We start from the raw sequence: 27,908 nt of genomic DNA on the forward strand, positions 1-27,908 counted from the left end.
GGAGTGGGAGAGAAGAAAAAGATGGAAGCCGCGCACGCGCACTAAGCTGAGCAGCATGGGTGAGTTCCCCCGCCCCAGGCGCTGCGCAGGCGCACTAGTGTAGACCTAGGACGGGAGGCGGTGCCGCGGAGGGCGCCCCACATTGGGGAAATAATTGCGCACGCGCTGTTGCCCTGGAAGACTGCCGATGCGATTGCTGCGCATGCGCAGTCTAGAGGCGGGCGAGGTGGTGCCGCGGAGGGCGAGGTTGTGTTTGCACGGCGGCACTTTGAGGCTCACGTTGCTGCTAACGTGCGGGCTCTGAGCCGTGCGCCAGGCCCGGCGCGGCCCTGCCCTGCTGCTGGGTACGTCTGACCCTCAGTGACTCCGTTAAGGGCTCAGACTGAGTTTCTGGGGCCGCTGCCCGTCCTGGAGGGCGCTGCAGCGGCGAGGTAGCCGGATCCCTGGGCGAGCTCAAAGTCCGTGCGGTGCTGCCGATATCCCTCCGCCCCCGTAGGGATCCCTGTGGGGCAGCCGTAAACTCACCACATGAGGGGGGGTCCCTATAGCAGCGGGGGTTCGGCTGCCTTAGCTCCCCCTCCCGCGCGGGGGTCCCCATTGCAGTGAGGAGCAGCATCCCCCTCTGCCTGTGACAAGGGGCGCTGCTGCGAGCGGCACTCTTGCCTCCTAGATGCCGCCCTGTTCCAGCCCCGAGAAGTCTTTGCCCTGGATGGGTGGTAGGGGGAAACTCGGGATAGTTACAGGGGCATAGTCTGGAAGGCGGTTTATTTTGAGGGGCGGTCTCTTCCCACACACTGTGTAATAGCTAACCTTTGCTTGCTTTCTGTTGGTTTAATTTTTTTTCACGTGAACCAGAGAATGTCACCAGGACATCCTTTATTTTGAACTGGTAGCTTGCAGTCATTGTAAACACTTCAGACCTATAGCACCATGCTTGGAGCTCCCTATTTCGCTTTCTTTTCAGGCTGGCAACCCAGTTTTTGAAAACTGTTGCAACCCTCTAACATTTTCTATAAGTGTCAAAATGTATCTGTGATCATAAACCTATGAAATTTATTATATGTGTGTTTGAAGAGCTTGGCAGAAAATAGGGTGCGTCTACACACTCAAAATAAGATTTGCTTATCTTATTTCAAGTCTATTTCAAACTAGCTTATTTTGAAATTTGGTGCATCTACACAGCGCCAAATTTCAAAATAACACACTTCTTGGAGACCTCCGGGAATGACGGTTACATGGATGTCGAAATAGCATGCTCATTATTTTGAAAAATATTTTGAAATAATGGGTGGCTTGTTAAAACATGGGGTAGCTATTTTGAGATACCTCCGGTATCCTGATATAGCTGCTCCGTGTAGCTGTATCCATAGATAACCTGGAGGAGTATGGGTATGAAGGAGTGAGACAGTAGAAGAGGGTCACCTATGCAAACTCAAAAACATTGAAGATTTTGGCCCCAACATTATTCTGGAAACTTTCTTTGCTTTAGAATTTTAATAAAATGTTCAGTGCCTCACAATCCCTTTGATTGTATTTGGTGACCTCCCTTTGAACTGTGACCTTCCAGTTAGGAAACATTGCTCTATGTCAAATAGTGATAGAAATGTAGCCGTGTTAGTCTGGGGTAGCTGAAGCATCTTGTTAGTCTTTAAAGTGCTACATTGCCCTGCATTTTGCTTCTGCTCTATGTCAGCGTTTCTCAAAGTGGTCCACAGATCCGCTCTGAGAAACCTGTTAACTGGCCACTCCGGTTTGTTTATTTACTGGCTCTGTAGCCACAAAGCCTTGTGGCCCCCATTGGCTCTTGTTCACTGCTTGCAGCCAAGGTGAAGCAGCGTTGGTTGGGCCACCACTTCTGGTGGTTCCCGTTGGCTGCAAACAACAAACCAGAGCTAATGGGAGCTGTGAGGCTCTGTGTCTGCAGCGCTAGTAAATAAACAATCTGGAGCAGCCAGTTAGCAGGTTTCTCAGTGTATCCGTGGACCTCTTTGAGAAACGCTGCTCTGTGTCATTACTTTTATAGTGCTCATCACCACAGTACTTTAATATCTACCTATTCTTCTACTTACCTCCTCTATATAATTTGTAATAATTTAAACTGCCATTCCATTTATGAGTTTTCATTTAGGTCCGCTGTTTCCTATCTTCCTTGTGTTTGTGCATAGTTCTTTTTAGTAATAATTCGTATCCTTTTTTTATTTTAGAACTACTACATATTCTGCCTCATTCTATATGTTAGAAGTACATGTTAGATAATTTTAATTAAATCAGAACTTTACATTTGGCTCTTTCCAGATATTTTAAAGACTGCTTAATAAATGCGTTCTAGCTTTGAATCCCAGAGATTTATACCCAGAGCAGCCCCTGTTTGAGCCTCCCCCCTGTTCTGCCCATGGTGAGTGGTGTGCTGCTCCAACCCCCATCAGCCAGCTGGTTATTTTAACCTTTCACATTCCTGAATTATAGTATATTGAAAAACAAACAAAACCTCCTAAGTGTATCCTGGAATCTGTTGTGTCCATTTTCTGCTTTTTTTTTTTTCAGTGCAGGTAACACCACCCCGCTTTGGACTTACATTCCCACATTTTTTTTCCCCCTCTACTGAATAGTTCCATTTTGGCTGACATTTTGTAATATCTCTGATATTGCTTTAGGATGTGAAAAGCTCCTCAGCTTATCCTTTTATGTCGCATTGTAAAACATCACATAAGCCTGCAATTATATACACACATATACCCCCACCCCAAAAAAATTACATTAAAAGAAAATTAAAGTTGAAATTTTCAGTAATGAGAATTTAGGAAGTGCCAAAATTAAGATTGTCTGTGCATCCTTAGTTTGGTCCCCTCGTCTGTGCATTGTGATATGGTCTTTAATTTTATGATCATGTATTTTATCACAAGACCCAAGCCTCATTCAATGCACAGGATAAATGGTGTTTACTGAATGGATACCTATTCAATATTTGATTGTATCCTGGTCGTTCAATGTATGACTCCATGGCACTTAATACTGCACACCCTTCACAGTGTGCTCTGAATATATTTATTCATTCTCTCATGGGCTTTGTTATGGTGTTCTTCAGTTAAGTGTCTGAGGTCCCAAACCTGAGGTATTTAGACTTCTCATTGAAGTCAGTGGGGGTTAGGCATCTAAATATCTTTAAAAGTCTTGGCCTGAGTCCTTCTCAAACTTTGATACATTTATCTTCACATCTCAGTGGTTAGGTAAAATGGCAGTATTGTGCCCATTTTACAGATAATTAACTGAAGCATAGAGATTAAAGTCAGAAATGTCTGCTAACTTTGATTGCCCAATGTGAGAGATCTAGGGTTTGATTTTTAATATTAATGTGGCATTCTATAGCACTTTGTTTGCTCAGAGCAGAATTCCCATTGAATTCAGTTACAATTATATGTTCAGCACTTCTGCAAATTAGGAACTAGGTATCTCAAGTTACACATTCAAAGAACAAGGAAAAACATCAATAGATATTCATAGATTCTAAGGCCAGAAGGGATGATTATAATTGCCTTATCTGACTTACTGTACAGCACAGGCTATAAAACTTAATATCTAGAACATACCTTTTAGAAAAATATCTAATCTTGATTTTAAAATGTCCCATGATGGAGAATCCACATGGCAGTTCGTAAATTGTTCCTGTAGCTAATTACCACCACTAATAAAGAGTTACACCTTGTTTTCAGTCTTAATTTGTCTAGCTTCCACTCCTAGCCATTGGACAGTGTTATATCTTAGGACAGTTTTATGTGCTGCATGGGGAGTGCACATGGAGCCACATGCATCCCCAAAGTGAGAGGCCAAAGCCAGCTAGAAGGGGGAGGGCCGGAGCCAGCAGCAGAAGTCTATGCTGTTGACTCCCTCCGCACTCACCAGTTGTGATGGCAGGGAAAGTGCAGGCTAGGTGGCTATGGTCAAACAGTGGGACTGTCTCACTGCTCCCCAGAAGCGGTGCAGACAGGCCATCTTGCACTGTGCTAGTCACTGGTGAGTGAGTGTGGGTGTGGGGGGGGTGGGAGAGGTGGGAGTGCAACCTCCTGCTGCTGGAACGGCCCTGCAAGTCCCCTGATGAGTCCATGCCATCCGCCCCCCCCCCCACACACACACTGGTAGCAGTGGTGTAGAAAGTGTTTCTGGCCACTTCTGCTTCTGGGGAGTGCTGGGATGGTCCCATCCTTCCCCCAGGTTGGCATGGCCACAGACCCCCTCCTGCACCTTCACCATGTGTTGCGGTGGTAGGAGAGAATGCTATGGTCTCCTGCTGCTGGCACAGTTCTACTAGACCTTTGGGCTGCCTGGGCAGGAGAAGAGTCAGAGTGGAGAGGGGCATGGGTTAAGCAGGAGCAGAAAGAGGTGGTGCCTGGGGCGGAAGGGGGTTGACCCAGCCCTTCGTGCTGGGAAACTGGTCAATGGGCGCTGAAAGATTTTGCTGGGGTGTGGGCAGTGCAGCATAATGTCTCAGCTCCCAATGGCCTGTTTCTGGCCAATAGAAACTGAGAGATTTTGCTGGGGCTGGGGGCAGTCAGAGAAGCCTCTCCCCCTAGTGCAGAGAGCAACATGGAACAGCCAGCTGGGGGCTGCTGGCAGGCATGAAAGCCTGTTTGAGAGTGTTGCTGGCTGGGAGCTGCTTAGGTAAGCATATCTTGGATAGAGCCTGCCTCTGGCACACCACCCACTCCCACACCCAACTCCCACCCAGACCCTGGCCTGCACTCATTCCTACATCCCTCCCCCAGGTCAGAATCTTATCCTGCATCCCAATTCCCTGCCTCAGATCACAACTGCCTCCTTCACCCAAACTCTCTCCCGACATTCTCTCCTGCACCCCAGACCCATACCCCAGGCTCCTTTCTGTACCCAACCTCTGTCCCAGACCCTTCCCTAGAAAAGTGCAGACCTTGAACACTTATGAAAATCTTGTCAAGTGGTCCCTTGTCAAAAATTATTTCCCACCCCTGCTTTATAATGAACATCAGATGAAACTTCCAGACTTGGTATTTAAGAACTCTAAATTGGGTTGGTTTACTAATTTGTTCTCATTGAGGATTACTGGCTTGTGTGTTTTTAAAAAATGTGGATGATCATTTTTTGAGTGACACACTACATTTTACATAACCCTTGAGGACTTCCTCTGGCAATCAATAGAACTTTTGCTGTTTCAATCATGGCCAGTGAATGCCACCCAGGATATGCACTCATGTGGAACTTACAGACTGCATGGAAGAGATAGCAACTAGGACAAAGAATCTTTTTGATTCTAAAGAACTAACCTGCACGCTCCTTGTTCCTGTGATTCTCTGGGGTGTTAGGTCTTCCATTTTCCATGCTCATTATAACCAATATACATGTTCATATCCAGTCCACAGCGATGAATCTCCAAACATTTACTGCTGTCTACTATTTCACTATATGCCCCACAATCAAAGCAGCTTTCTGCAGTATATTTAAAACTCTTCCATCTGCTCATCTCTGTATAGTGGTTTAAAAAACAATCCATACACTTAATTTTATTTCTCCATGTTAGTCTGTAGTGTTGTCATCTGCCTATAACAGATACTTAGGGTACGTCTAGACTACAGGCTTTTGTCGACAGAAGTTTTGTCGACAGATACTGTCGACAAAGTTTCTGTCGACAAAGAGCGTCTAGACTACATTCAGTTCTGTCGACAAAGCAAACTGCTTTGTCGACAAAACCCTGTAGTCTAGACACAACCCTAGATGCAATAACACCTTCTGTCGACAGAACTCTGTCGACAAAAGGTGTTATGCCTCGTAAAATGAGGTTTACCAGCGTCGACAAAACTGCTGAGTTCTGTCGACATTATGTCGACAGAACTCAGCGGTAGTGTAGACTCAGGTATAGTTTTGTCGACACACCCTTACTCTGTAGTCTAGACACACCCTTACTGTAGTCTAGACACACCCTTACTCTGACCTCATCTTGTCTATAAATACTGGGCAGAGATCAGAGTGTCTCATTCTATAAAACAGGCAATGTAAACTATGTAACTTTGCCTGTTGCAAGTAAAAAAGAATGAGGAATCAGTGTGTGCAACGCAATATATTATTTTTTATTTTTTTATTTAAAATATGAAAAGTAATTGTAATATTTATTGTAGCCACAAAATAGCTAGTGCAGAGCGTATTATAGATTACAAGACCAGACATAAATTTGTATAAACTTTTTTTTTTTAATTTCTAGAGTTTCAAATGTTGGGTTTTGAAAAAAAGTTTTAGGTAGTATATTTTAGTATATTTACTTTCTGAATTTATAATTGTATAAATAATCTTAATTGCCTTTATGAAGTCTTTGTTCAGGATTAGAATTTATTAGTATATCTCCCATTTTCATGTATTATTAGTTAGTAAAGCATTATTTTCGTCTGAAATTTTCTGGCATTCTGCATTATGCAAAGACACAAAAATTAGTGGTCTGAAAATTAATGAAGCATTTAAATATAATGCTATTAAGCAAGTAGGCAGAATATTGGCACCAAGACTGAATCCTTAAAATCTAATTAGGAACAGCTGGGTCCAGTTTTGCTTTTGAATAAAAAAATCTGTGCAAAAACCATCCCAAAAAAATCACAGCTGACCTCACCTATTCTGTGTCAGCACAGTAGAGTTTTTGTTTTGATTTGTTTTGTTTTTTAGTTATTGGAAGTTATTTTTTAAAACTACTGCTAATTTTGTTTTATGTAGGTTTGAGGACATTTTGTTTTCATGGCTTTAACTATGTATGGGTTATGGGTAATTTAAAAAAAATGTTATCTTGAGTTAAGTGAGTTAAATTTTTGGCCTGGAAAATAAACACTGGTCAATTTGTAGTTTTAAAAAAAAGTTCTTAGCAGTTTTAAATGGGGGTGTCAAGTTAAACAGTTTTTAACTTGTCAATCAATTAAAGGGGTAGTGGGTAGGAGAGAGAGCCCACCCACCACAGGCAGGTTCTGCAGGTCTTGTAGGGCTGGAGCAGCCCCTTGCCTGAGGTGGACAGGGAGCTGCTCCAGCCCCCACAGATTAACTGGAACCACTAAGCATTCCCTGTTAAGGGTAATGCTTTCCAGTTAACCTTTCACATTTCTAGTTTTAATGTAGCTTTTCCAAACATGGTCAGTAATACCATAGCAATTGTAAATATCCAGTATTGCTACTGCCTTTCATTGCAAGAATGACCTCAAAGTCTTTAGTAACCACAAATATGTAAGTTATAATTTTTTAGATTCATTATAAGTTCCCCAAAGAAACTGTGACAACCATGTTTATTTTAGCTAATATCCATTAGGAAATAACAGTAACAGAGTTGCAGGTTTTTTTCATGCATACAATGAAAAGAGGACCTTTGTGCAGTTTTGTGCTGATTGTTTCATTTTTGTGCAGGTTTTGACTACTCCTAAACATCACACAGAATTTTTGCTGTGCAATTCATGTTGACACTGGCACTGATTTTCTAAAACAAGCAAAACAGGATACTGTTATTGAGAACAGCTTGATTTATCCAGTATTTCAGTGTGCTCTCACTGCAAGGTTATACTTAGAATAAAGTCACTTCATTTTATTTTCTTTAAATATGTTCAGTCTACAGAAGGTGTAAAATCAAATAGGATTCCACACCAGGAATACTTGATGCTGTTTGTTTGGTGTCATGTCTACTTAGAAGGGAATTGGATGAGCTAGAGCCAGAATTATTACAGTAGGTTTATAAGTTTTCCATATGTTTTTCCATACGTTTCCATGGGTTGTGTAGCATTCCCATTTTATTGTCTTAAAGAATAAAACAAAACCTAAACCATAGACATGTAGGACAGATATTTATACCAAATAAGATTGTGAAAAGGTAAACATTTAGTCAGTCTTCATTGTCAATAAGGAGCTATGTAGGGTTAAAAACAAATCTGTGCTATTAAGGAAACAATTGTTCAATTACTAACAAGCAGCAAGTAGCAAATAAACATGTTAGTATACACTTCAGAATTATAGCATTAAGTTTTGAGGGGTTCTCTTGACAGCCAACAAATCTTATTTATCCTGAGGATATCGGACTCAAAGGTCACTACTGAATGTGCATTCAATACCTACTGTTTTGCACTTATAAGCAGAATTACTCAGAAACAACCCTTAGCTGAGCTGAATGATAGAGGTAGGGCACTCAGAAAGAGACTTGTGTAATACAGATCCCCTTCCTTTTGGGACTGTGCCAAAGACATCAGATCTGAGAAACTGGGTTTTGGGTATCTGGTAACATCTTTAGAAATCCTGCAACATTTCAACATTAAAAAAAATACACTAAATTTTGTATGCAGGTGTATGGGGGGGAGAGTATTTACTAAAATCTTGCAGTGCTGAAGAATTCATCACTAAAAGTGAGATGGTACTTTTTAAAAGGTCAGGATTTATTATTTGAATGAAAAATATTTATCCCTCCAGCATTGAGAGGGCCTTTTTTTTTATTATTATTATTTTCAGTTTCCAACTCTTTTAAATTATTCTTCTATGAATTACTAATTACCTTTTTTTTTCTCTTTAAAGCATTTAAGTTACTTGTCAAGTTGGCTTGAAAAAGCAGAAGATGTTTCATGTTCGGTATCAGCATCTAAAATTAATAAGCCAGAACATTAGTTCTAGTGTACATCTAAAGTTGATTTTTCCAAGAACTCTTGCATTTGCACAACTATGGAAGTCATGGCTCTCAACTCTCTCTTTTGTTGGAGATCAGAATATTGTCCTGATGGGACCTCCTGGAGCTGGGAAAACAACAGTTGGGAGAATAATAGGTCACAAACTTGGCTGTCGTGTCATAGATGTGGATGATGATGTCCTTGAAACAACCTGGAATATGAGTGTGTCAGAAAAATTGCAGGATGTTGGTAGTCAGCAATTTATAGAAGAGGAAGGAAAAGCCCTGTTAAAGTTTTCAGCATCTGGAAGTGTAATTTCCCTTTCTGGGTCCAATCCAATGCATGCTGCCAGCATGCAGCACATGAAGAAAAATGGGATTGTTGTGTACCTTGATGTACCCACTAAAGACATAATTAATAGGCTGGAATTAATTAAAGTGGATCGTGTAGTGGGGCAGGATTCTGGAAATTCTATAGGAGACATACTTCAGTTTAGGAAGCGGTTTTATAAAAAATGGTATGATATCCGTGTTTTTTGTGAACGTGGACTTACAGCAGTGGCTGTAGCAAATAAAGTCCTTGATGCAGTAAAGAGATATCAAGATACGGAATCAGAAACTTTTATTTCAACCAGACATATAAGGTCTGAAGCATGTGAGCAAAAAGGCTCTGTTAAATATTTCACTGACGCTGTTGTTGAGGGTCTAGCATCTGATGGTGGACTCTTTGTTCCTGAGAAGGGTCTTCCAACATTCACTGCTGGAGAATGGCAAAGCTTAGTAGAAGCAACTTATGTTGAAAGAGCTCTGATTATATTGGAAAGATTTATACATCCAGCTGATATACCTGCTTTCAAACTGGGAGAAATTGTTGAGATTGCTTATGGAGAAAACTTTACGTGTTCTAAAATTGCCCCTCTTAGGCATCTGACAGGCAACCAATTTCTTCTTGAGTTATTTCATGGACCCACAGCCTCATTTAAGGATTTGGCATTACAGTTGATGCCTCATCTATTTGCATACTGTGTTCCCAAAAGATGCAATTACTTGGTTTTAGTAGCTACTTCTGGAGATACAGGCAGTGCAGTCCTGGATGGTTTTAGTCGTCTTAGTGATACTGACAAGCAAAGAATTGCTGTGGTCACCTTCTTTCCTGAGGATGGAGTAAGCGAGATTCAGAAATCACAGATGATTGGCTGCCAAAGAGAAAATGGGTGGTCAGTGGGTGTCAAATCTGATTTTGATTTTTGCCAGACAGCTATAAAACAAATATTTACTAATTCTGATTATTCTGGCTTTCTTACTGTAGAATATGGAACAACTTTAAGTGCAGCAAATTCTATAAATTGGGCTCGACTACTTCCCCAAGTGATTTATCATGTCTCTGCCTACCTTGACCTTGTTCATCAAGATATTATTACTTTTGGAAGCCCAATAGATGTGTGTGTTCCTACAGGAAACTTTGGCAACATATTAGCTGCATTGTATGCAAAAAGGATGGGAATCCCTATCAGAAAATGTATTTGTGCTTCCAATGACAATAATGTTTTGACAGATTTTATAAGAACAGGTCTCTATGATTTAAGGGAAAGAAGATTAGTACAGACTTCATCACCAGCAATAGATATTTTGAAGTCTTCCAATCTTGAACGACATTTACATCTGATTGCTAGTGGTGATGGGCAGCTGGTGACACAATTATATAGTGACCTGGAAAATAAATGTCACTTTCAGTTGCAGAAAGATCTACTTGAGAAACTTCAGCAGGACTTGGTAGCTGGGTGGTGCTCCGAGGAGGACTGTTTAGCTGCCATCCACTCTGTGTACAGTACTACAGGGTATATTTTGGACACACACAGCGCTGTTGCTAAAGTAGTTGCAGATCGATTACAAGATAGAACATGCCCAGTTATCATTCCATCTACAGCTCATTATTCCAAGTTTGCACCTGCTATCTTGCGGGCTTTAAGGATTGCAGAAATAAAACAAAATCCATTAAGTCAGCTTCACTTACTGAGTTCTTACAGCCCTTTGCCTCCAGTCCATAAGGGCCTGTTAAAGACATTGAAAGAGAATGAAAAGCAGAAACATCAGATCTGTGCTGCTGATGTGAGTGTCATGATGGAATATATAGAAACTGCAATACAAAAGAAGTTTATGAAAGTGTTCTAAGTAAACTTGCTTGGTATTTACTATATCAGTTTAAATATTTTCTTCACAAAAAAGTCACGCATTGATGCATAGTACACAAGGTCTCAAGTTTATATTCTGAGTACACTTTCTCATGTTCAGTTTAAAACACTTTAACATTGAATTTTTAAAATTGTGCATGAATGGGAGAATTCTAATGCTGATGGCAGCCAAAGAGATTGAGGGGCTCTTTTTCAGAAAAAAATATAGTATGGACAAATCAGTAGTATAGGTTTCTGCCAGTGTGCCTCAGCCCTAATCTTGGAGGCAGCATATCTAAAGTGAAAAGGTAATCCTTTCTGAAATGGCTAACAAGTGCTACAGTTGTTTTTTGTGTGTGTATGTTAAGTGTTTTGAGTACTTGTCCACTGGGAATTTAGCTAAACATTACACTCATTACACCTGAGGCACTGCGGAGCCTTCAGATGTAATAACAGCTTCCATCTTCTCTTCAGCTGGGATGCATTTAAATTGGAATCCTTGAAGTAAAATTACCTATATCCTATTATCCATACAATATTTCAATATGCCTTCTCTTAATATATTGCTTTTGTATTGACTGTAGCTGAAGATTTATATATAATCATGAATTCTTGTTCTCCATCAAACATTTTTTCTTGTCATGGGGGCAGTATTTTGCCTTATCAAATAAAAGCTTTCCGTCTGTTTTATGACCTTTTAAAGTATATTTCTTCCCTGAATGTGCTTGCAGCTTCCATTAGCTTCTGCTGAGGCTTTGTTGAGGTCACAAGTTTATTGCACCATCTTATCTAACAGTAAAGGATAGTAATATCAGAGGGCTTCTTGGATAAATGTAAATGAAAATACTCAATTGTTGAATTATCATCTTTGTATTACATTTTGTGTTGGCGTTAGGGACCCCATAGGCTTTGGGAAGTATTTAAAATTACTTTTACTTAACATGTCAATTTTCTCCTCTGATTGAGTAACTTTTGTGTAGCTGAGAAACCACAGAAAATAATTATCTGAAGATTGAAATTAAAATTAAATGCTTCTAAATGCAAATCTATTTTAGGTTACATGGTCAGGAGACCTTTTCTATATCAGCTAATAACTAGTGGTTTAACAGATTTTTTTGCATCAAAAATAATAGATATGAATGTCAAAGTTTTTTGATCATTTTACCTTATCTACTAATTGTAGATTATATTTGGCAATCAAGGGTGTAAAATTTAAGTACTTGTTACATAATATAGTGTGCTTTGTGAAAATATAAGCTGATTGAAATAAGAATAGTTTGTATATGTTGTATCATACCTAATACAAATAATAGCATTTCATGTCTAATAAAGGTGTATCCAACTACAAAGTTATGTGTGCACGTGTAATATATATGTAGTTGTTTCTTTTTCCTTGCCTTTCTATTTCATAGCTTTTCAGGACATTTTTTTCTATTAGTTTTTTCCTTTTTTTTTTTTTTAAAGTTATTTTTCATTTTGCCACAGTAATGCTAGAATCACATTTTGTTTTTTTGTCTTCAGAAACAAAGCCTAAAATAAGCAATGAAATGCAAAATGCTGGGCTTTAATGCAGCACGTTATTGGTCTTACAAAAAGGTAGTGCAAGTTTATTATTGAAAAGAAGGTTGATTGTGCATTGTGTTAGAGCATGAATACCCTTTTACTTCTGGAGCTCTGAGTTTGAATTTTCCCTTTAGTTCCAAGTAACAGTAAATGTGATTGTCTCACTGTATGTGCCATTACAAACCCTGTACTGTTATAAACTAATATAGATGTTTAAGGATAGGGTAGACTGGGTTGCAGCACTGAAACTCAGGCCATTGCTAAATCTTACCTTAAACTGTAATGTAATAATGTGGTAAGAGAAACTTGATTTAATGAACAATATATAGCACAACCCTTCTTCCCTCCCACCACCAACAGATTCTAAGATTAGGCTAAAAGCCTGTGTAAAACTGGTGTAGTTGATTTATAATGGGAATAAGATAGCAGCTATACTCAACATAACAGAAGTATTTTTTTAGGATAGTGTTAGTTTGATTAATGCCAGTATTTCAAAGCTCACAGAAGTACCTCAAATTTGGTTGATTATTGAAAAAAAAAATCAACCAGATTGCTAGATAACAATTCCTGTGATATGAACTCATCACAGGTGACACTGTTTTATGGGATGCAGGGGCTAAGAACAGAATGGATTTTGAAATGGAACATTTAATTCTCTTGTGCTTATGCCATGTTTACACTAAAAAGTTAGGCTGTCACTCAGGGGTGTAAAGAATTCTGCTGTCAACCTAGCTACTGCCCCTCAAGGAAGTAAATTAATTACAGCCATGGGAGAACTCTTCCCTGGCTAGAGTGAGTGTCTATGGTGAAGTGCTACAGCAGCACAGCCGCAGCATTTCTAGTGAAAACATAGCTTCATACTTGGAACTCTGAAATTAAGGTAGAGAGACACTAGATAGCTTTCTACTGCTACTGATTGTGTATTACCTGTTCTGGCAATAGATTAACATGAGAGAATAAGTTTCTCAAGCTGTCTAGTACCTTTCATGAGTATAAATTCACTCAAAAACCAAACAAACCAAAAAACCCAATGCATTTTCACTTTCATTTCATGCAAGGTTCCCTGAAACCTATTTAGTGTTACAAATACTGTGATGTACTATTAGTGATATGCAATAATTTTGTTTTCACTTCAACTGGGAAAACTATACATTTATAGTATTTGCAGGAAAACATAATGTCAACATTGTGATGTGCAGACAATATCAATACTCTCTAGGCCTGGGCTGCACACACGTTGAACTGGTTTAAATAAAGATGTGATGTTGGAAATCAATTTGATACAAGCCAGGATTACATCGATGTAAGAGCATCTACATGTAAAGCTGGTGTGACTCTGGTTTCCCTAAACTAGTGTAGCATCACAGTTTTCATTAAACTGTTACAACTTCTTAGTGTAGATGAGCATCTGTTGAGCCACTGGTCTTTCATGGAGAACTTTGAAGGACAATCAATACAATGAAGCAAAATGCAGGACAATGTAGCACTTTAAAGACTAACAAGATGGTTTATTAGATGATGAGCTTTCGTGGGCCAGACCCACTTCCTCAGATCAGAGGAAGTGGGTCTGGCCCACGAAAGCTCATCTAATAAACCATCTTGTTAGTCTTTAAAGTGCTACATTGTCCTGCATTTTGCTTCAGCTACCCCAGACTAACACGGCTACATCTCTACTACTAATCAATACAATGTTTGTATTGATTTTTTTTTAGCGTATGGGTATTTGCAAGTAATCATGATATGTGTTGCTTAGTAACTGACCAACTGTTCATAACTTTTCTTCAGTCATAATTCTGTTTCTTTTTTCAATAGCTACTACCTGCAATACCACATTTGAATAAAAGAAAGAACAGCAGAATCAAACCGATTTCTAAGGGGCAGACCTGATTTCATTCAAATGCCTTAGTAATAAAAATGCTAATTTTTCATATACTATATGTATGCATTATATAAATTGTTATATTTTATCAGAATTGTCTCTATATAAAACATCAGTTTAAAAAAATCTGCATTACTCAGGGAGATCAAGATCATAAATAATTATTTAACACATTATGTTCTCTACTCTTCTTGTACTCTTACATATCTGTTCCTATTCACTATACAGGCAGTCCCCAGGTTACGTACAAGATAGGGACTGTAGGTTTGTTCTTAAGTTGAATTTGTATGTAAGTTGGAACTGGTACATATTGTTGGGGAAACTCTAACCAAACATTTCTCCAGAGCTCAGTTTTATTCTCCCACACCTCACTTCCCTCAGTCCTTTATTCTCAAGCTGAGGTATCTGTTGAGAAAAGCTGCTCCGCGTCTCCTGGTCTGCTGGGGGGGGGGGGGGGGGCGCTAGCTTCGCGTCTCCCTGGTCTGCTGGGGGGAAGCAGCTAGTGCGGGGTTGCCTCACCCCATTTGTAAGTAGGGATCCGATGTAAGTCGGATCCATGTAACCCGGGGACTGCCTGTATATATTTCCCAAAAAATACTGGGAGATCAACTATTTTAAATTTACCTGACACACCTTCATTTTCCTTTGTCAAACGTATACTTTCAAACTACCTAAAGTTCAGCCCATGTTAGCATAATCATAAAGTTGCAGTTCATCACTTAGTCTCAAATATGTCTTGCTTGTCAAGTCTTTTTATATGCTCTAAAGCTAAATGAAACATTATAAGTAAACTATGATTTCAGAATAGTTTTCATAGTGATAAAAGGATTTAAAATATATGCCCTGTATAAATGGTGTCTCTAGACATATTTAATATTGGGTATATACCAAATGATCTAGTAATTAATATGTGTTAGTGTCAGTGAAGTAAAAGAAATCTCTTACCCTATTGTAGGAAGAATATAAAAATCACTAGCATTATGCAGAATGTGTCTAAACATACTTATTTTGTACAACAGGTTTATATGGTGCTCTATAGATGTAAATTGTCCCTTTGAGGAATTCACAATCTATGTGAAAATAATGAGTAAATTCATGCCCATCTAATCTCCCCCTCCATGTATTTACTACCTGTGGAGAGGAACTGGTTGCTCTTAAACAGTCTTCTGGGAAATGAATGATGTAGGTCAGTGGTCCCCAACCTTTTGGGGCTGCCAGGTGCTTGGGGGCGGCACCACACATGCGCCGCGTTCCCAGGACCCGGGGCGCAAGAATGGCTCGGGCCGGCCCTGGTCACTAGGCGGGCGCACATAAATGCCCCGACGGGCGCCATGGCACCCACGGGCACCGCATTGGGGACCACTGATGTAGGTGATATGCTTAAAAAACAAAAACTGGTCTGGTAGCACTTTATAGACTAACAAAACATGTAAATGGTATCGTGAGCTTTCGTGGGCACAGCCCACTTCTTTAGATGACTGGAGTTTTGAGTTTAGGATGTGAAGACCCAAAATAAATAAGGGAGAAGGGTGAAGAAAAAAAGGAGGGGAGGCGGAAAACAAGTTTTTTCCCCTCCTTTTCACAGAAATATTTTATTTGTTTTGTGTTGTTTTATTTATATTATGGTAGCAGCTAGAGAGCTTGATCAGGATTGGAAGCCCAGTGTGCTGGATGCTTTGCTCTGGAAATCCTGTCAAAAACATCATATAGAGAAAATAATTTAACGGTAGTTCGAACTAGCAAGACTAGTTCGAACTACCTAGTTCGTGCCCCGTGTAGCCGCGCGGCACAGGGTTCGAACGAGCGGGGTTTTAAAAATGGCGGACCCGCTTATGCAAATGAAGCCCGGGAAATTCAAATCCCGGGCTTCATTTGCAAGTGCGGTATGCCTACATTACCCCGCTAGTTCGAACTAGCGGGGTAGTGTAGACATACCCTCAGTGACTTATGACCACACACTGCCTCCTTTCCTTCCTCTTGTTCCCTTTATATTAGCAGCTGCGTAACTGGAAATGCATAAGTCAAATATATAATTATACAAGATCAGGCAACAACAATATGGCTCATCAGTTTCTCATTTAATTATATATATATTGTGATGGTTTGTATCCTTTCATTTTGGAAAAAATAGAAGAACAAGAAATGTAGTAGGGCAATGGATAGGAAAATGTTATCCTTTAAGTTGAATATAGTTAGGCCCATGAGCCTAGCTGCTCTTTCAGCAGCAGTGTGTGGTCCAATAACTACTTTCTTAAGAACAGCCATACTGGGTCAGAACAAAGTTCCATCTAGCTCCGGTTGGCTGCCTACCGCATGTGTGCCATAAGTAGTACGTAAGCCAATTTTCAGTGGCACGCACAGCGGGAGCTCAGCCCCATCCCTCCTCCCCTGTGCAGCCGCTAGAGCCCTCTTCCCTGGCAGCAGGTTAGGTTGTGTTGGGAGAAGGCAGTACTGTGGCCAGCCCGGGACTGCATGTCAATGGTAGTGGCACCTCTGGGGCCAGCCCGGGACTGCGTGGCTGTGGCAGTTGCTGTAAGGGGGCACAAAGCCAGGTAAGCCTCCCCCCTCATGCTCAGACCCCTATACCCCAATCCCCCTCACTCACTTCCCTCCCCTCTCCCCGTGCCAAGATCCTGCATCTCCAGCTTGCTCTGACACCTTCTCTTGTTCCTGCACCCTCCCTCCTGGCCAGATACCCTACCTCCATCCTGGTCCTGCATCCTCCCTCCTGGCCTGGCCAAACACCTATCCTCACACCCTGCTCCTGCATCCACTGTTGCTCTTGCACTCTGCCTCCCACCCATACCCCCAGCCTGCTTCTGCACCCTGCCTCCCACCCATACCTCACAACCTCTTCCCCTTCTGTACTTTACCTCCCTCCCAAATCCTGCACCCCATCCCTATTTCACTTGCTGGTGGCCCTGTCCCGCACACTGAACCCCTCATTTTTGTCCATAACATTCACTCACTCCGGAACCCCAGAAAAGTAAATCTGGCCTGTGGGAAATCCTGAACCTCAGTCCTCACTATTCCTTCCGTTCACCTCATGAGGCTGGAGCATCAGAGGAGTGAGGTGTTTCAGTTGGAGACCGCATCAGTGAGGGTTGTGGGTTTTTGGAGGAGTTTTTTTGCTTCCCAGCTGATTTTTCTGTGGGTTAGTGGCCTCCAACCCAAAAAAGGTTCCCCACCCCTGCCATAAATAAAGAAAACATTGAAGTCTTTTGTGTTGGACACATTAATATATTACTTTATTTTAAATGAAGTTTGATAGACTAACAAAGTTAAAATGCTTAGTCTGTTTATTAATTTAAATTAAACCATTCGCCCTAGTGGCAGCTGGTTCAGAAAATATGGTCACTGTAACCAGCTTGACCCTTCCTCTTTCTCTCCCCAGCATGCAGATCCATAAATAGAAGTGAATAAGTTAAATCTTGGCATGCCATGTCTGAAAGGTTGCAGACCCCGATCTAGCTCATTATCCTGTTTTCTGACAGTGGTCAATGCCAAGTGCTTCAAAGGAAGAGAAGAGAACAAGAGAATCATCAAGTAATCCATCCTCCATTGCTTATTCCCAGCTTCTAGCAAACAGAGATTAGGGGTGTCATCCTTGCCCTTCCTGGCTAGTAGCCATTAATGGACCTATCCTTCATAAATTTATCTAGCTTTTTTTTTTAACACTTTTATAGTCTTGACCTTCACAAAATCCTCTGGCAGAATTCCACAGGTTGACTGTGTATTGTGTGAAGAAATTCTTCCTTTGTTTGTTTTGAACCTGCTGCCTATTAATTTCATTTGGTGACCCCCAATTTTTGTGTTATGAGAGTAAATAACACTTTCCTATTGCTTTCTCTACACCAGTCATGATTTTATAGATCTCTATCATATCCTCTTTTAGACCAAGTCTTCCTAATTTCCCCTCATACAGAAGTTGTTTCATATTTCTAGTCATTTCAACTCATGGTCTATGATAAAGCGTATACGTGAAATACTGAAAAATTGTTTCATGTTTACAATAGAAAATGCATTGAAAGAACGTGTTAGGCACACGCTTGTAGCCAGCCAGGTCCAAATAGGGAGGCTCTGGCAAGTTGAATGGAGGTACAAAATGGGGAAAACCAAAGGGTGTTCCCTAAATTTTTTTGAAAGGCCAGGAACTCTTTTTAGATTTTAAAATATTTTTAACACTAAAAGTTCATACCAAAACTACATATGTGCTAACCTGACACTGAACTGCAATTCTGTATTAGGATAAGCTGCACGTGGGACTCAAGTTCTGAGAAAAATGTCACCAAAACCCAATAAAACCACATTACTCTCCAAATATTCTTGGCATCTTTCATCAGATGCATAAAGAAACTATGTAATACCAATGCCTCCAAGCCTAAACTGAAATGTAAACTGTATATTCCCTCCCCCCTGCATACAAACTCTGGCATTCCATTCCCCACCTCCCATTCACAACTAGATTTGAGTACTCTGTGGCTCTACCATATTCATCCCAGAGAATCAGATTTTCTAAAATCTAGTGATAGTGAAAATCAAACCATGGATTATGTGTTTGTGCATGTTTTGACAGCTAACCTATAAACCAGTGGTTCCCAATCTTTTTGATACTGGGGACCAGTAAACCCATTCACAAGCTTTTGGAGGACTGGTAACATTTATTTGCATATTTGCATATTCATTAAACAAATGATAAATATGCAAATAAATTGTGTTGCTGGCCCTTCCTGTCTGGTGGGTTGTTCCGCCCCCTCCCCCCCCCCTTCTTGCCTCAATCCTGGCTGCTTTATTGGCTGGCGCCAGCTCCCGTGGCTGTGTCCGGTGCTGGGCATTCTGTGTCGGTGCGCACGGTGCCCAGCCTTCTCCCTGAGTCCTAGCGCCCACCGGATCTAGCCCCAACGCCCAGGAGCATGCCCAGCAGAGGCGCTGTGGTGGCTGGCTCAGCAGTGCGGGGTACTGCTACCTCTCGTCACACAAATTAATAGGATCGTGCGCGATAATTTTTCTAAGGACTGGTATTTTTTTTCCTAAGGACTGGTACTGGACCACGGACCATACTTTGGGAAATGCTGATGTAAACAATTTTAGAACTAGAACTGCCTGCCTAGTCTGTTGCTGAGCTTTCTCTTCCTTCACTTACCTTTTTCTGCTTCTCTTTCCCCTCTGATTAACTTTACTATTCTCTACCTTCTGATTTCTTGCTACATCCATCATTGTTGCTCCTTGCCTTACCTATCTCCCATGCCTGCTTAACCTGTCATCACTCTATTTTCTGCCTCCCTTGGGTTTTCCCTCCCTTTTCTCCTCATTCTCTGATCTTTATCTCATCTAATCTCATCTCTGTTCTGCAGTCTCTTTCCTTCTGAGTCTCTACACTTGCTTATTTGGGTCTGCCCCCAACCTCTTTTTCTTACCAGCCCCATTGTCTTTTTTTCACATGCCCTTCTCCTCCGTGGCATCTTTCTTATTTTATTTTATTTTATTTTATTTTATTTTATTTTTTATTTTTATCCACCTCTCTATTTAAAATATTTGAGGCTGACTTACAATAGTTTAAAAAACACAATATAATTATATATAAAAAATTAAAATAAGAGACCCCAGGGGGACATAAAACCTGCTAAGGCATCAAAAGGAAAGACACATGCATGCATACACGGAGACTCAAACACCAATGAAAGCACAAGTAATAAAGATGGCTTTAGCCTGGTGCTGAAACAATGCAGACAGTCAGTGCTTCCAGCAACATTCTACACTGATTAAACCACTAGGGGAGAACAGTGCAGCAGAGCAGTCCCATACGTACAACTGAAACATAAATAGTTCTTTAATATTTGGGCCCTAATACCCCACGAGGAGGGCAATATTTTCACCATTCTCCATGTGTCCATTTTGACAAACAATTAGACATACAGCATATTAGAAAACCGTATTCACTGGCATTTTTATTCCATAAATGGCCTGTAAAGACACACTAAACAGCGCTTAATGTTAAAATAAGCTGACTTCTTCATAAATGGTGTTTTCCAATCAAAGCTTGCTTTTGATATGCTAGAATTAGGGATGTGTACGTGAACTTGTGTACATGGCTCACCAATGAGCCAGGTCATCAAATAATCCTCATGGTTACATGCAGCCCCCTCTTACTCTGTGCTGCTGCCTCTGTATCACATGTGGGGAATATGAGTGTGGGAGAGATGGGAGCTGGTGCTTGTGGGGAGCTGGCTTTCAAGCTGGCTCCCTGTGAGCACTGGCTCCTGCTTCCCTTCCCCCCACATGTAAATGTGTAACTGATTAAAATTTCAGCAGTTACAGGTTTACAAAAATAAATGTATTTTAATATCCCTAGCTCGAATCCTTGTTATTTACAGCTCTCTACCACAAGATGGCGCCCCTAACAGAAGTTTAGTACTGATGAGGATTTACAACACTTCTTGGGGTGGAGGAGAGGGATGGGGCGGGAGGGGTCTGCATGAGCTTTTTAATACTAGAACATTTAATGAACAGGAAAACAATTTAAAAATTGTATTAAAAATCACAACTGACCCATGTTCTTTGATATGTGGAAAATATAGCAAGGTCTGGTTGTTCCAGCTCAGGAAAACAACATATTAGATTAACCATGTTACATGTTTTATGTCAGTTGCAAGATTTGAATCTAGTGAACAAAATCTAGTGAACAAAACCAGAACATTATATCTCAAATCCAGAGTGCTGAAGTCAAGGGCACAAATTACACTGTCCCTTAGATTTGGTGTGAGTAATATGTTTTTGAGGAGGAAAGTGTTGGGTGAGAGAGAGGGAACTGAGGCTTGTGATGGCCTGTGAGATGAAGACTTGCAGGTAACAAATAATCATAATCATTTGCATATTTTAAAGATGTCTGAAAAAGAATACAGCTTTCAGTGGAGTTTGTATTTTTCATAGTTCATTTGTACCTATGGAGGAAAAGGAAACTTAAAAGTTGACCTGTCTTTCCGTAGTCCTATTTCTTTTGGCAGCTTTCTTGTAATGTTTTACATTTTAAAAACAAAATACTCTCTAGTATTCATTTACTAAAATAGAGAAATTTGGACAAAATGTAACTCATGTGCAAGCCTGCAGCATATTAAACTAGTGAGGGTGCAGACCTGAGACAAATAGCACTAAAAACAATGTCAAGTACTTTGATGGTTTGTTTTAACCATTTTTTTTGGTGTTGTCATTAAAGACCTGATCAGATACCACTGAAGTCAATGGGAGTTTCATGTCTGATTTAATGGGTACAAGATGAGGTCATTTATATTAATCTTTTCAATTTCCTTTCTTGGTACTGCCTAACTGCATTTCAGTCAGGCTGGTGCAGGGATTTGGAGTGTGGGAAGGGGTGTGGGCTGAGGCTGGGCAGCATTTGGACAGGTACAAGTCCCAGTGGGTGCATGCTCTGGCCCTGCATTGCTCCTGGAATTGGCTGGCCCCTAGATGTGGGGAGAGGGGGAAGGAGGAACAGGTGGCTCCATGTGCTGTCTCTGCCTGAAGGCACCACCCCTGAAGCTCTTATTGGCAACAATTCCCAGCCAATAGGAGCTGTGGAGTTGTTGCTCTAGGCTGGGGAGATCTTCTCCTTCTTAGGCACCACAAGGAGGGACATGTTGGCTGCTTCCAGGAGTGGCTTGGGGCCAGGGACCCTGCCTTTGCTCCACAGTGCCACTGGACTGTTGGCAGCCAATCTCCTGCTTTGGCTTTAGGATCCTCTGGGAGATCGAGACTCCAGGCGAAACTCAGAGAGTTGGTGACCCTATGCAACTGTCTCCTCCCAAACCAGGGATAAGGGAGAGAACAAAAATTCTTAATACTGAAAAAAATTTTAATTTAGTAAAACAGTCTCAAAATTAACAGGTTTTTGCAGGAGGATTTTCACAGGCACAAATACTCATTGATTTTCTATAGAACTTGGATACTTTTGTACCTTTGTAAATCTCCCAGTTAAGAGTAATAGATTTTAAAGTTAAAATCTTGATGTAATTAAAATGAATCCCTCAAGTAACCCAACACTGGCTGTGCTAAAAGATCAGGCTTAATAAAAATGCAGCAAATGTTGATCGACTTGTGAATGATTGACAGTTAATGACCAGTTGTTACAGTTCAGGTTAAGCACCTGAGTTTCTGCCTGGGTAATTGAGTGTAGCACTAAGTGAAGACATGTCTATGTTACAAACTAAAGTTGGTTTAAGTCATGTCGCTGTAAAGCCACCCCGGTAATTAAGTCAGTTGTGTATGTCCACACTTTGTTCTTTGTGTTGGGGGAGCACATCCATTTTAACAGCTCTTGCATTGACATAGAGCAGTGTACTGTGGGTAGCTATGCCACTATGCAACTTGCTGCAGGGTGTTTTGGGAAGGGTTTGCAATGCCATCAAGGGCAGGTTCAGTGGAACATCATGCAAGTAACCTGCCCTGGTACCCTGCGAGCAAGCCATCAGACAGCATGGGTCCTGTACTGCTCTTCAGCATTGTGCTGTTCATTATGAACACAAGGCTGTAAGACAAGCTCAGTGCCTGACTATTTGCTTGAGGGAGGCCTTGAAGGAGCATTTTAACAATGAGTCAGAAAACTGTGTGTTGTTGTTGTATGTTAAAAAGCTGAGCACTATTTGTTTGCATCATACTATGAACCTTTTAATGATTGCTCTGTGTGCCTGACAATTACAATGCAGATGCACTTATTGCAATTGTCTGTGAATGTCAGCAGTGGCCACCATGTGATGGCAAATAAATTCAGTTTCCATAAATAGATTTTCATTCCACACCCATGCAAACATACCTATGTAAGCTGAGGTAAGCTCCCTACATGCAAAAGGAAGTATCTTTAAAGGGGCGGGAACCAGGAAATCACAAGCACTTACCAATCTCACAGCCCGGCTGGAGTGAGACTGTCATTGTATTTAATCTCCAGTAGAGTGGAGTGCTTGGGTACTGCTGCACCTTGGAAAAAACATGAAATGTGTGTGTCTGTTGGGATGGAGTAGTGCAGGGAGGTCCCAGAACACTGTATCTTTTCTAATTAAGATTTAGATGACTGGAGAAAGTTCCATCCAAATTAAAACAAACCTCAAACATTTGAATTTGTTTCAGGCAGGGATAATTTACATTTTTATCTGATGATTTGTTGTGGAGTGTTGTAACTCACATGCAGCAAACTGCAGTACGAAGTATACAGAAAACTCCCCTCAGATTCTCTTCTCCTGCCTCCCTACAGTGATTTTGCTTTATATCAGGGCTTATGCACCTGTGAAGAGGAAAGGATTAAGTCTCCTTTGCTTATGATTTCTCTGCAGCTAATGTAGTAACTCCTATGAGCTCTGAATTGAGGAAATAGATTCAAAAGAGCATACCAAAGCAAAAATAAGTACAGGTGCAATACAAAGACAGAAATTCTTGAAATTAGAGTCACTGGTCTAGGTTTTTCTGAAACCTGAATACTTTTGAGACATTCTTCTCTTTTCTTTGACAGAGGTGAGAGTCCAAAGGATACCACTCTGTATCTGTGATCCCTGTGAAGGTAGCTATCTGCGTCATATATTCCAGATAACAAAAGTTCATTCCAATTTTAAATATGTGTAATGTAATAAATACATTATCAGTACACATGATACTTACTCACTTTAATTAGGCTGTTCAGAGCCATGTGATGCTGCAATTTATTTTAACGTATTTACTAAAGTAAAGATATTTTGAAACCTGGAGTTTTTTTTAACATGAAAACCTTCCTCAAGAGAAGTAAATCTCATTTCTCTAATGAATAATCTACACTAGGTACACACAAATTGTACCAATTTCCTATCCTCCATCAGTAATTTAACCATGCAAAGTTCACATCTATATGGAAAAGTGAATGCCAGAAGTATCTGTGTGTCCAGCAAAAGCTTAAATTTCATTTCTTTTCATTCTTCCTTTCAAACCTTCTTTTCCTACAATCAGAGGCACTGCACCCTGATAGTTCCCACTGCCCCAACCCCAATCCATATAACACCATCATGACTCCAGCCCCCTCTTTGTGGAAATGTCTGTGGCTCCACATCAAAATTACTGTTTTCCTCTCTGCCTCCTGGTATGCCTGCCACTGCTTTTGATTTTAACAAGCTCTTCTCCATGCCTTGAACAATTTGACTAGAAATGTCAAAGTTCCAGTGGCTGAAGTGGAGTTGTGACTGCACAGCCTCTTCTACCCATGGACCCAGAAGCTCCACCAGCACCATACTCCAGGCAGGAGCGTGTTTAATGTGTAGAGCCAGCCTACTCAGCAGGACAGTTGTTAATGTGAGATCTCCACATCAAGCAAAAACCAGTAAGAGCAAATTCAAAACTTCCTGGGGCTTTAAAAGGGGAACAGCATTTATCTGTATACTTGGCTGTAGTGCAGCGGAGTTCAAAATGGTAACCACAGCAATCACAGTGGGAATTGTGGGCTACCTCATGGGAGGCCACTTAAGTTGATATAAGCAATGCAGTGTCTACAACGCCACTATATTAACATAATTACATCAGTTTAAGCATTATGCCTCTTGTGGAGGTGGAGTAATTAAGTGGCTGTAGTAAATGAATTATGTCAGCAGGTAGGGCTGCATTATGACTTTCCTGGGCCTCAGGCACTTTTGCCTTCGTGGGCCCCTCCCACAATAATAATATCAATATTAAAAATTATTTTTTATATAACTTTAAATACTTCAAAAAAAATTTTTGTTTTAGGCAAAATTTAATAGATTTTCATGGGCCCTAAAAGTTTCATTTTTTTCTGATGTGAGAAAAAAATTAAAACATTTTCTTCGACCCTAAAAGTTCATTTTTTTCTTCTGATTTTAAAAGAAATTAAAACATTTTTGTGGGCCCCTAAAAGTATCGTGGGCCCTAGGCACTGTGCCTACTGTGCCTAATGGATAAGTCGGCCCTGTCAGCAGGAGGGACAGTGTAGTGTAGATGCTGACTACGTCAACCTGACTCTGTAGCGTAGACCAGGCCTGAATAGACGGGGTAAATGTTCTGGATTCCATCCAGAAGAACAATGAACAAACACACAGTATTTTTAAATAAAAGATATTAGGGCTCATTTAATAAAACTAGAAGGAGAGTATTATTTTGCTCCTCTGAAGATAGAACTGTAGTGTTATAATGTATTATATTAATAATGTGATGATACTCGTATAGAATCTATGGGAAAATGTTCTTTTTAGCTGACTTCCTTCTTATTTGGTCTTTGTGAGCTTGCTTTTGATCTAATTATATTTGATTATTTCATAAACAAATGTATCTATTACACTTTTTGTAATGCTGATCAATGTTTGATTACAGTCCATCACTTATAAGAAGGCAACAAACATTCCCATGATAGAAGTAGGCACCCAACTACCTAAATACGTTGAGTAATTCTTATAGTGAATGTATTGCACAACTGAATCTGTACAAGGGCAGAATTTACCACACACAGAATCCACATTGGAGTCAACACGTGTTGGTTTAGAAATGTGTTGTCTCTCTAAACAAAACAACATAAGGAAGTAGTTGTCTTTCTGCTTTTTATCTTCCACCCCATCAGATTAATTGCTCTAGCCTACCACAAAGAAATGTAGTTCATTTTCCTTTGAGAAATGTAGAATGCTGGTGTTGTGCCAGCAAAATGCAGGAGATGCTTGTTTCTCTCCTGGACTTAATGGCATTTTCTAAGAGTGGGTCTACACAGCAGGGCTTAACTTGAAATAAGCTATGCAAATTGATCTACGTCAATTGTGTAGCTTATTTCAAAACAGCTTATTTTGAAATTGGGAGCGTCTACACAGCACTTATTTCGAAATAGAGCACTTTTCCTCCGGCTTCCCTTACTCCTTGTACAATGAGTGTTACAGGAGTTGGAGTGAGAAGTCCTCCAGCTTGACAGTATTTCAACATTATTTCAAAATAACTGCCTGCTGTGTAGATGCAGGCTAAGTTATTTCAAAATAACGCTAGTTATTTCGAAATAATGTTGCTGTGTAGGCATATCCTAATAGAAAAATGTAGTGCCAAGATGAAGTTCTTTGTGGAGGTGAAGCTAGACCAAACTCAGCAATCAATTAAATAGAATTCTGTATACAGTGGCACTGATGCCAGAAAGTTCAGTTCTCTCAATTCTCCAAGATAATGGAACAAGAATTCTAACTTTGTACAATATCAGATCTCATACAAAGCTGTTAAACAAATAACAGAGGATCAGATGCAATTCCTCCATCTCCTTTGTACTCATACCTTCAGTGGCATTCAAAGTGGGATTTTCCTTTGAAGAAGACAGTAACATCCCTTTTCAGTGTTTTAGTATTGCTAAGCCTCACGGATTTAAGGTCAATAAGGTGATTTTAGTCCCGATTCCAGAAGTTCTTGCTAAAGAGATTGGGTTCCCATTGTGCCTAGGCATTGTACAAACATATAGCAAGACAGTCCCTACTCCAAAGTGGTTATAAATTAGTTCACAATGGTGAGTTTATGCTGATGTAGCTGGACTTGGAATTCACCCATCTCATATAGGGGCCACCAAACATACATTAGGTGGGCATGATTTTTAATCCCTGCTAAATCAGGCTGGTTCATAAACTAAATTAGCTTTTTTGAGTATTTCTACACTGGGTAGGTTGCTATACAGTATTGCCTACACTGCTCATCCAGCATTCACCCATGTTAAGACCTGGAATGATTCATTTTTCTTTTTCAAAGCACTACCGAATTTTGCTGCCCTTATTCATGTTGAATAATATGCAATTCTATGGGTTGGTCCACTGATTTTAATGGCTCTTTGTAGAGTAAGGTATTAAGGAAACTTGAGTAGCAGAATCTGGCCCTAACTGATTAACTGCATAGGGACATTGGTTTTAATCTTTTTTGTTGTTGTTGGTTGTTCCATTTTCCCACAATATTCCAGTACAGCAAACACCAATAGACTCCACAGTTTGATACTGCCTCACAATCAAAGACAGTGTCATTGTTCATGTTTTTAAAAAAACTTCCAAAATGTGAAATATACAAAGACTTTCCAATCCAGTAACAGTCACAGCAAAACTGGTTAATTTCAATCCAGTACTCTTAAATGCACATGATGTCATCCTTTTGTACTCCTAACTCTAGTTGGTTCTGTTCTTACAGGTCCAGAGAGTAATGAAAAACCGATGAGATGCCTGTTCTTCCAGCTTCCGAGAGCATGAACCCTATCAATTTCAACCTCTTGGCAGCTTGCAAGAACCAAGGTGGCAGGAAGAGAGGAGATGTATCATGCATCTGTGATGCTGATTGTTAATTTCAGCCCCACTCAGGAATTTGTAGATAGTTACAGTCATTTTGGCTAATTGGTTTCTATTTATTTATTTTTAATCAGGGAACATTCTGAATCAGGAAGTGACAATATTGTGGAGGTAGATTGTAAGTGCCTGGCCAGTGTCTCTTTGAAGCATCACTTCAGGAAGATTTAGTGCATAGGAGTCTATGGAAATTTTTAATCCTTTTTGCTAACCAAGCATGACAGATAAATTATTTCTCTGTTTTCTACTCCACACAAACAGATAAATTAATCAAGAAAATAACTTTTGTCATTTGGTAACCACCTGTTCTTCCAAAACCAGAGTCTTCTTGAATTACAACAGATAAGCCCCTTGAC

General features: G+C 40.3%; 2 protein-coding genes across 3 annotated transcripts; both read left to right on the plus strand.

The window, feature by feature from the left end:
• Window positions 1-11: 11 nt before the first annotated feature.
• Window positions 12-27,908, plus strand: LOC102450762 (uncharacterized). The gene is made up of 4 exons (XM_075922536.2): window positions 12-59; window positions 23,748-23,795; window positions 24,408-24,581; window positions 27,401-27,908. Exons 1-4 carry the CDS (start codon window positions 56-58, stop codon window positions 27,457-27,459), a joined length of 285 nt encoding a protein of 94 aa, XP_075778651.2. The 5' UTR covers window positions 12-55; the 3' UTR covers window positions 27,460-27,908.
• THNSL1 (threonine synthase like 1) lies at window positions 181-12,152 on the plus strand. Of its 2 annotated transcripts, XM_025180798.3 has the most exons (3): window positions 181-344; window positions 7,600-7,714; window positions 8,551-12,152. In XM_025180798.3, exon 3 carries the CDS (start codon window positions 8,591-8,593, stop codon window positions 10,808-10,810), a length of 2,220 nt encoding a protein of 739 aa, XP_025036583.3. In that variant the 5' UTR covers window positions 181-344; window positions 7,600-7,714; window positions 8,551-8,590; the 3' UTR covers window positions 10,811-12,152. The 2 variants fall into 2 exon arrangements, with proteins under 2 accessions (XP_025036583.3, XP_006115354.3); XM_006115292.5 differs by lacking the exon at window positions 7,600-7,714 and having other exon boundaries at window positions 183-344.

This window comes from Pelodiscus sinensis, chromosome 2 (assembly GCF_052426305.1).
Source record: "Pelodiscus sinensis isolate ZL-2025 chromosome 2, ASM5242630v1, whole genome shotgun sequence".
Classification (NCBI taxonomy): Eukaryota; Metazoa; Chordata; order Testudines; family Trionychidae; genus Pelodiscus; species Pelodiscus sinensis.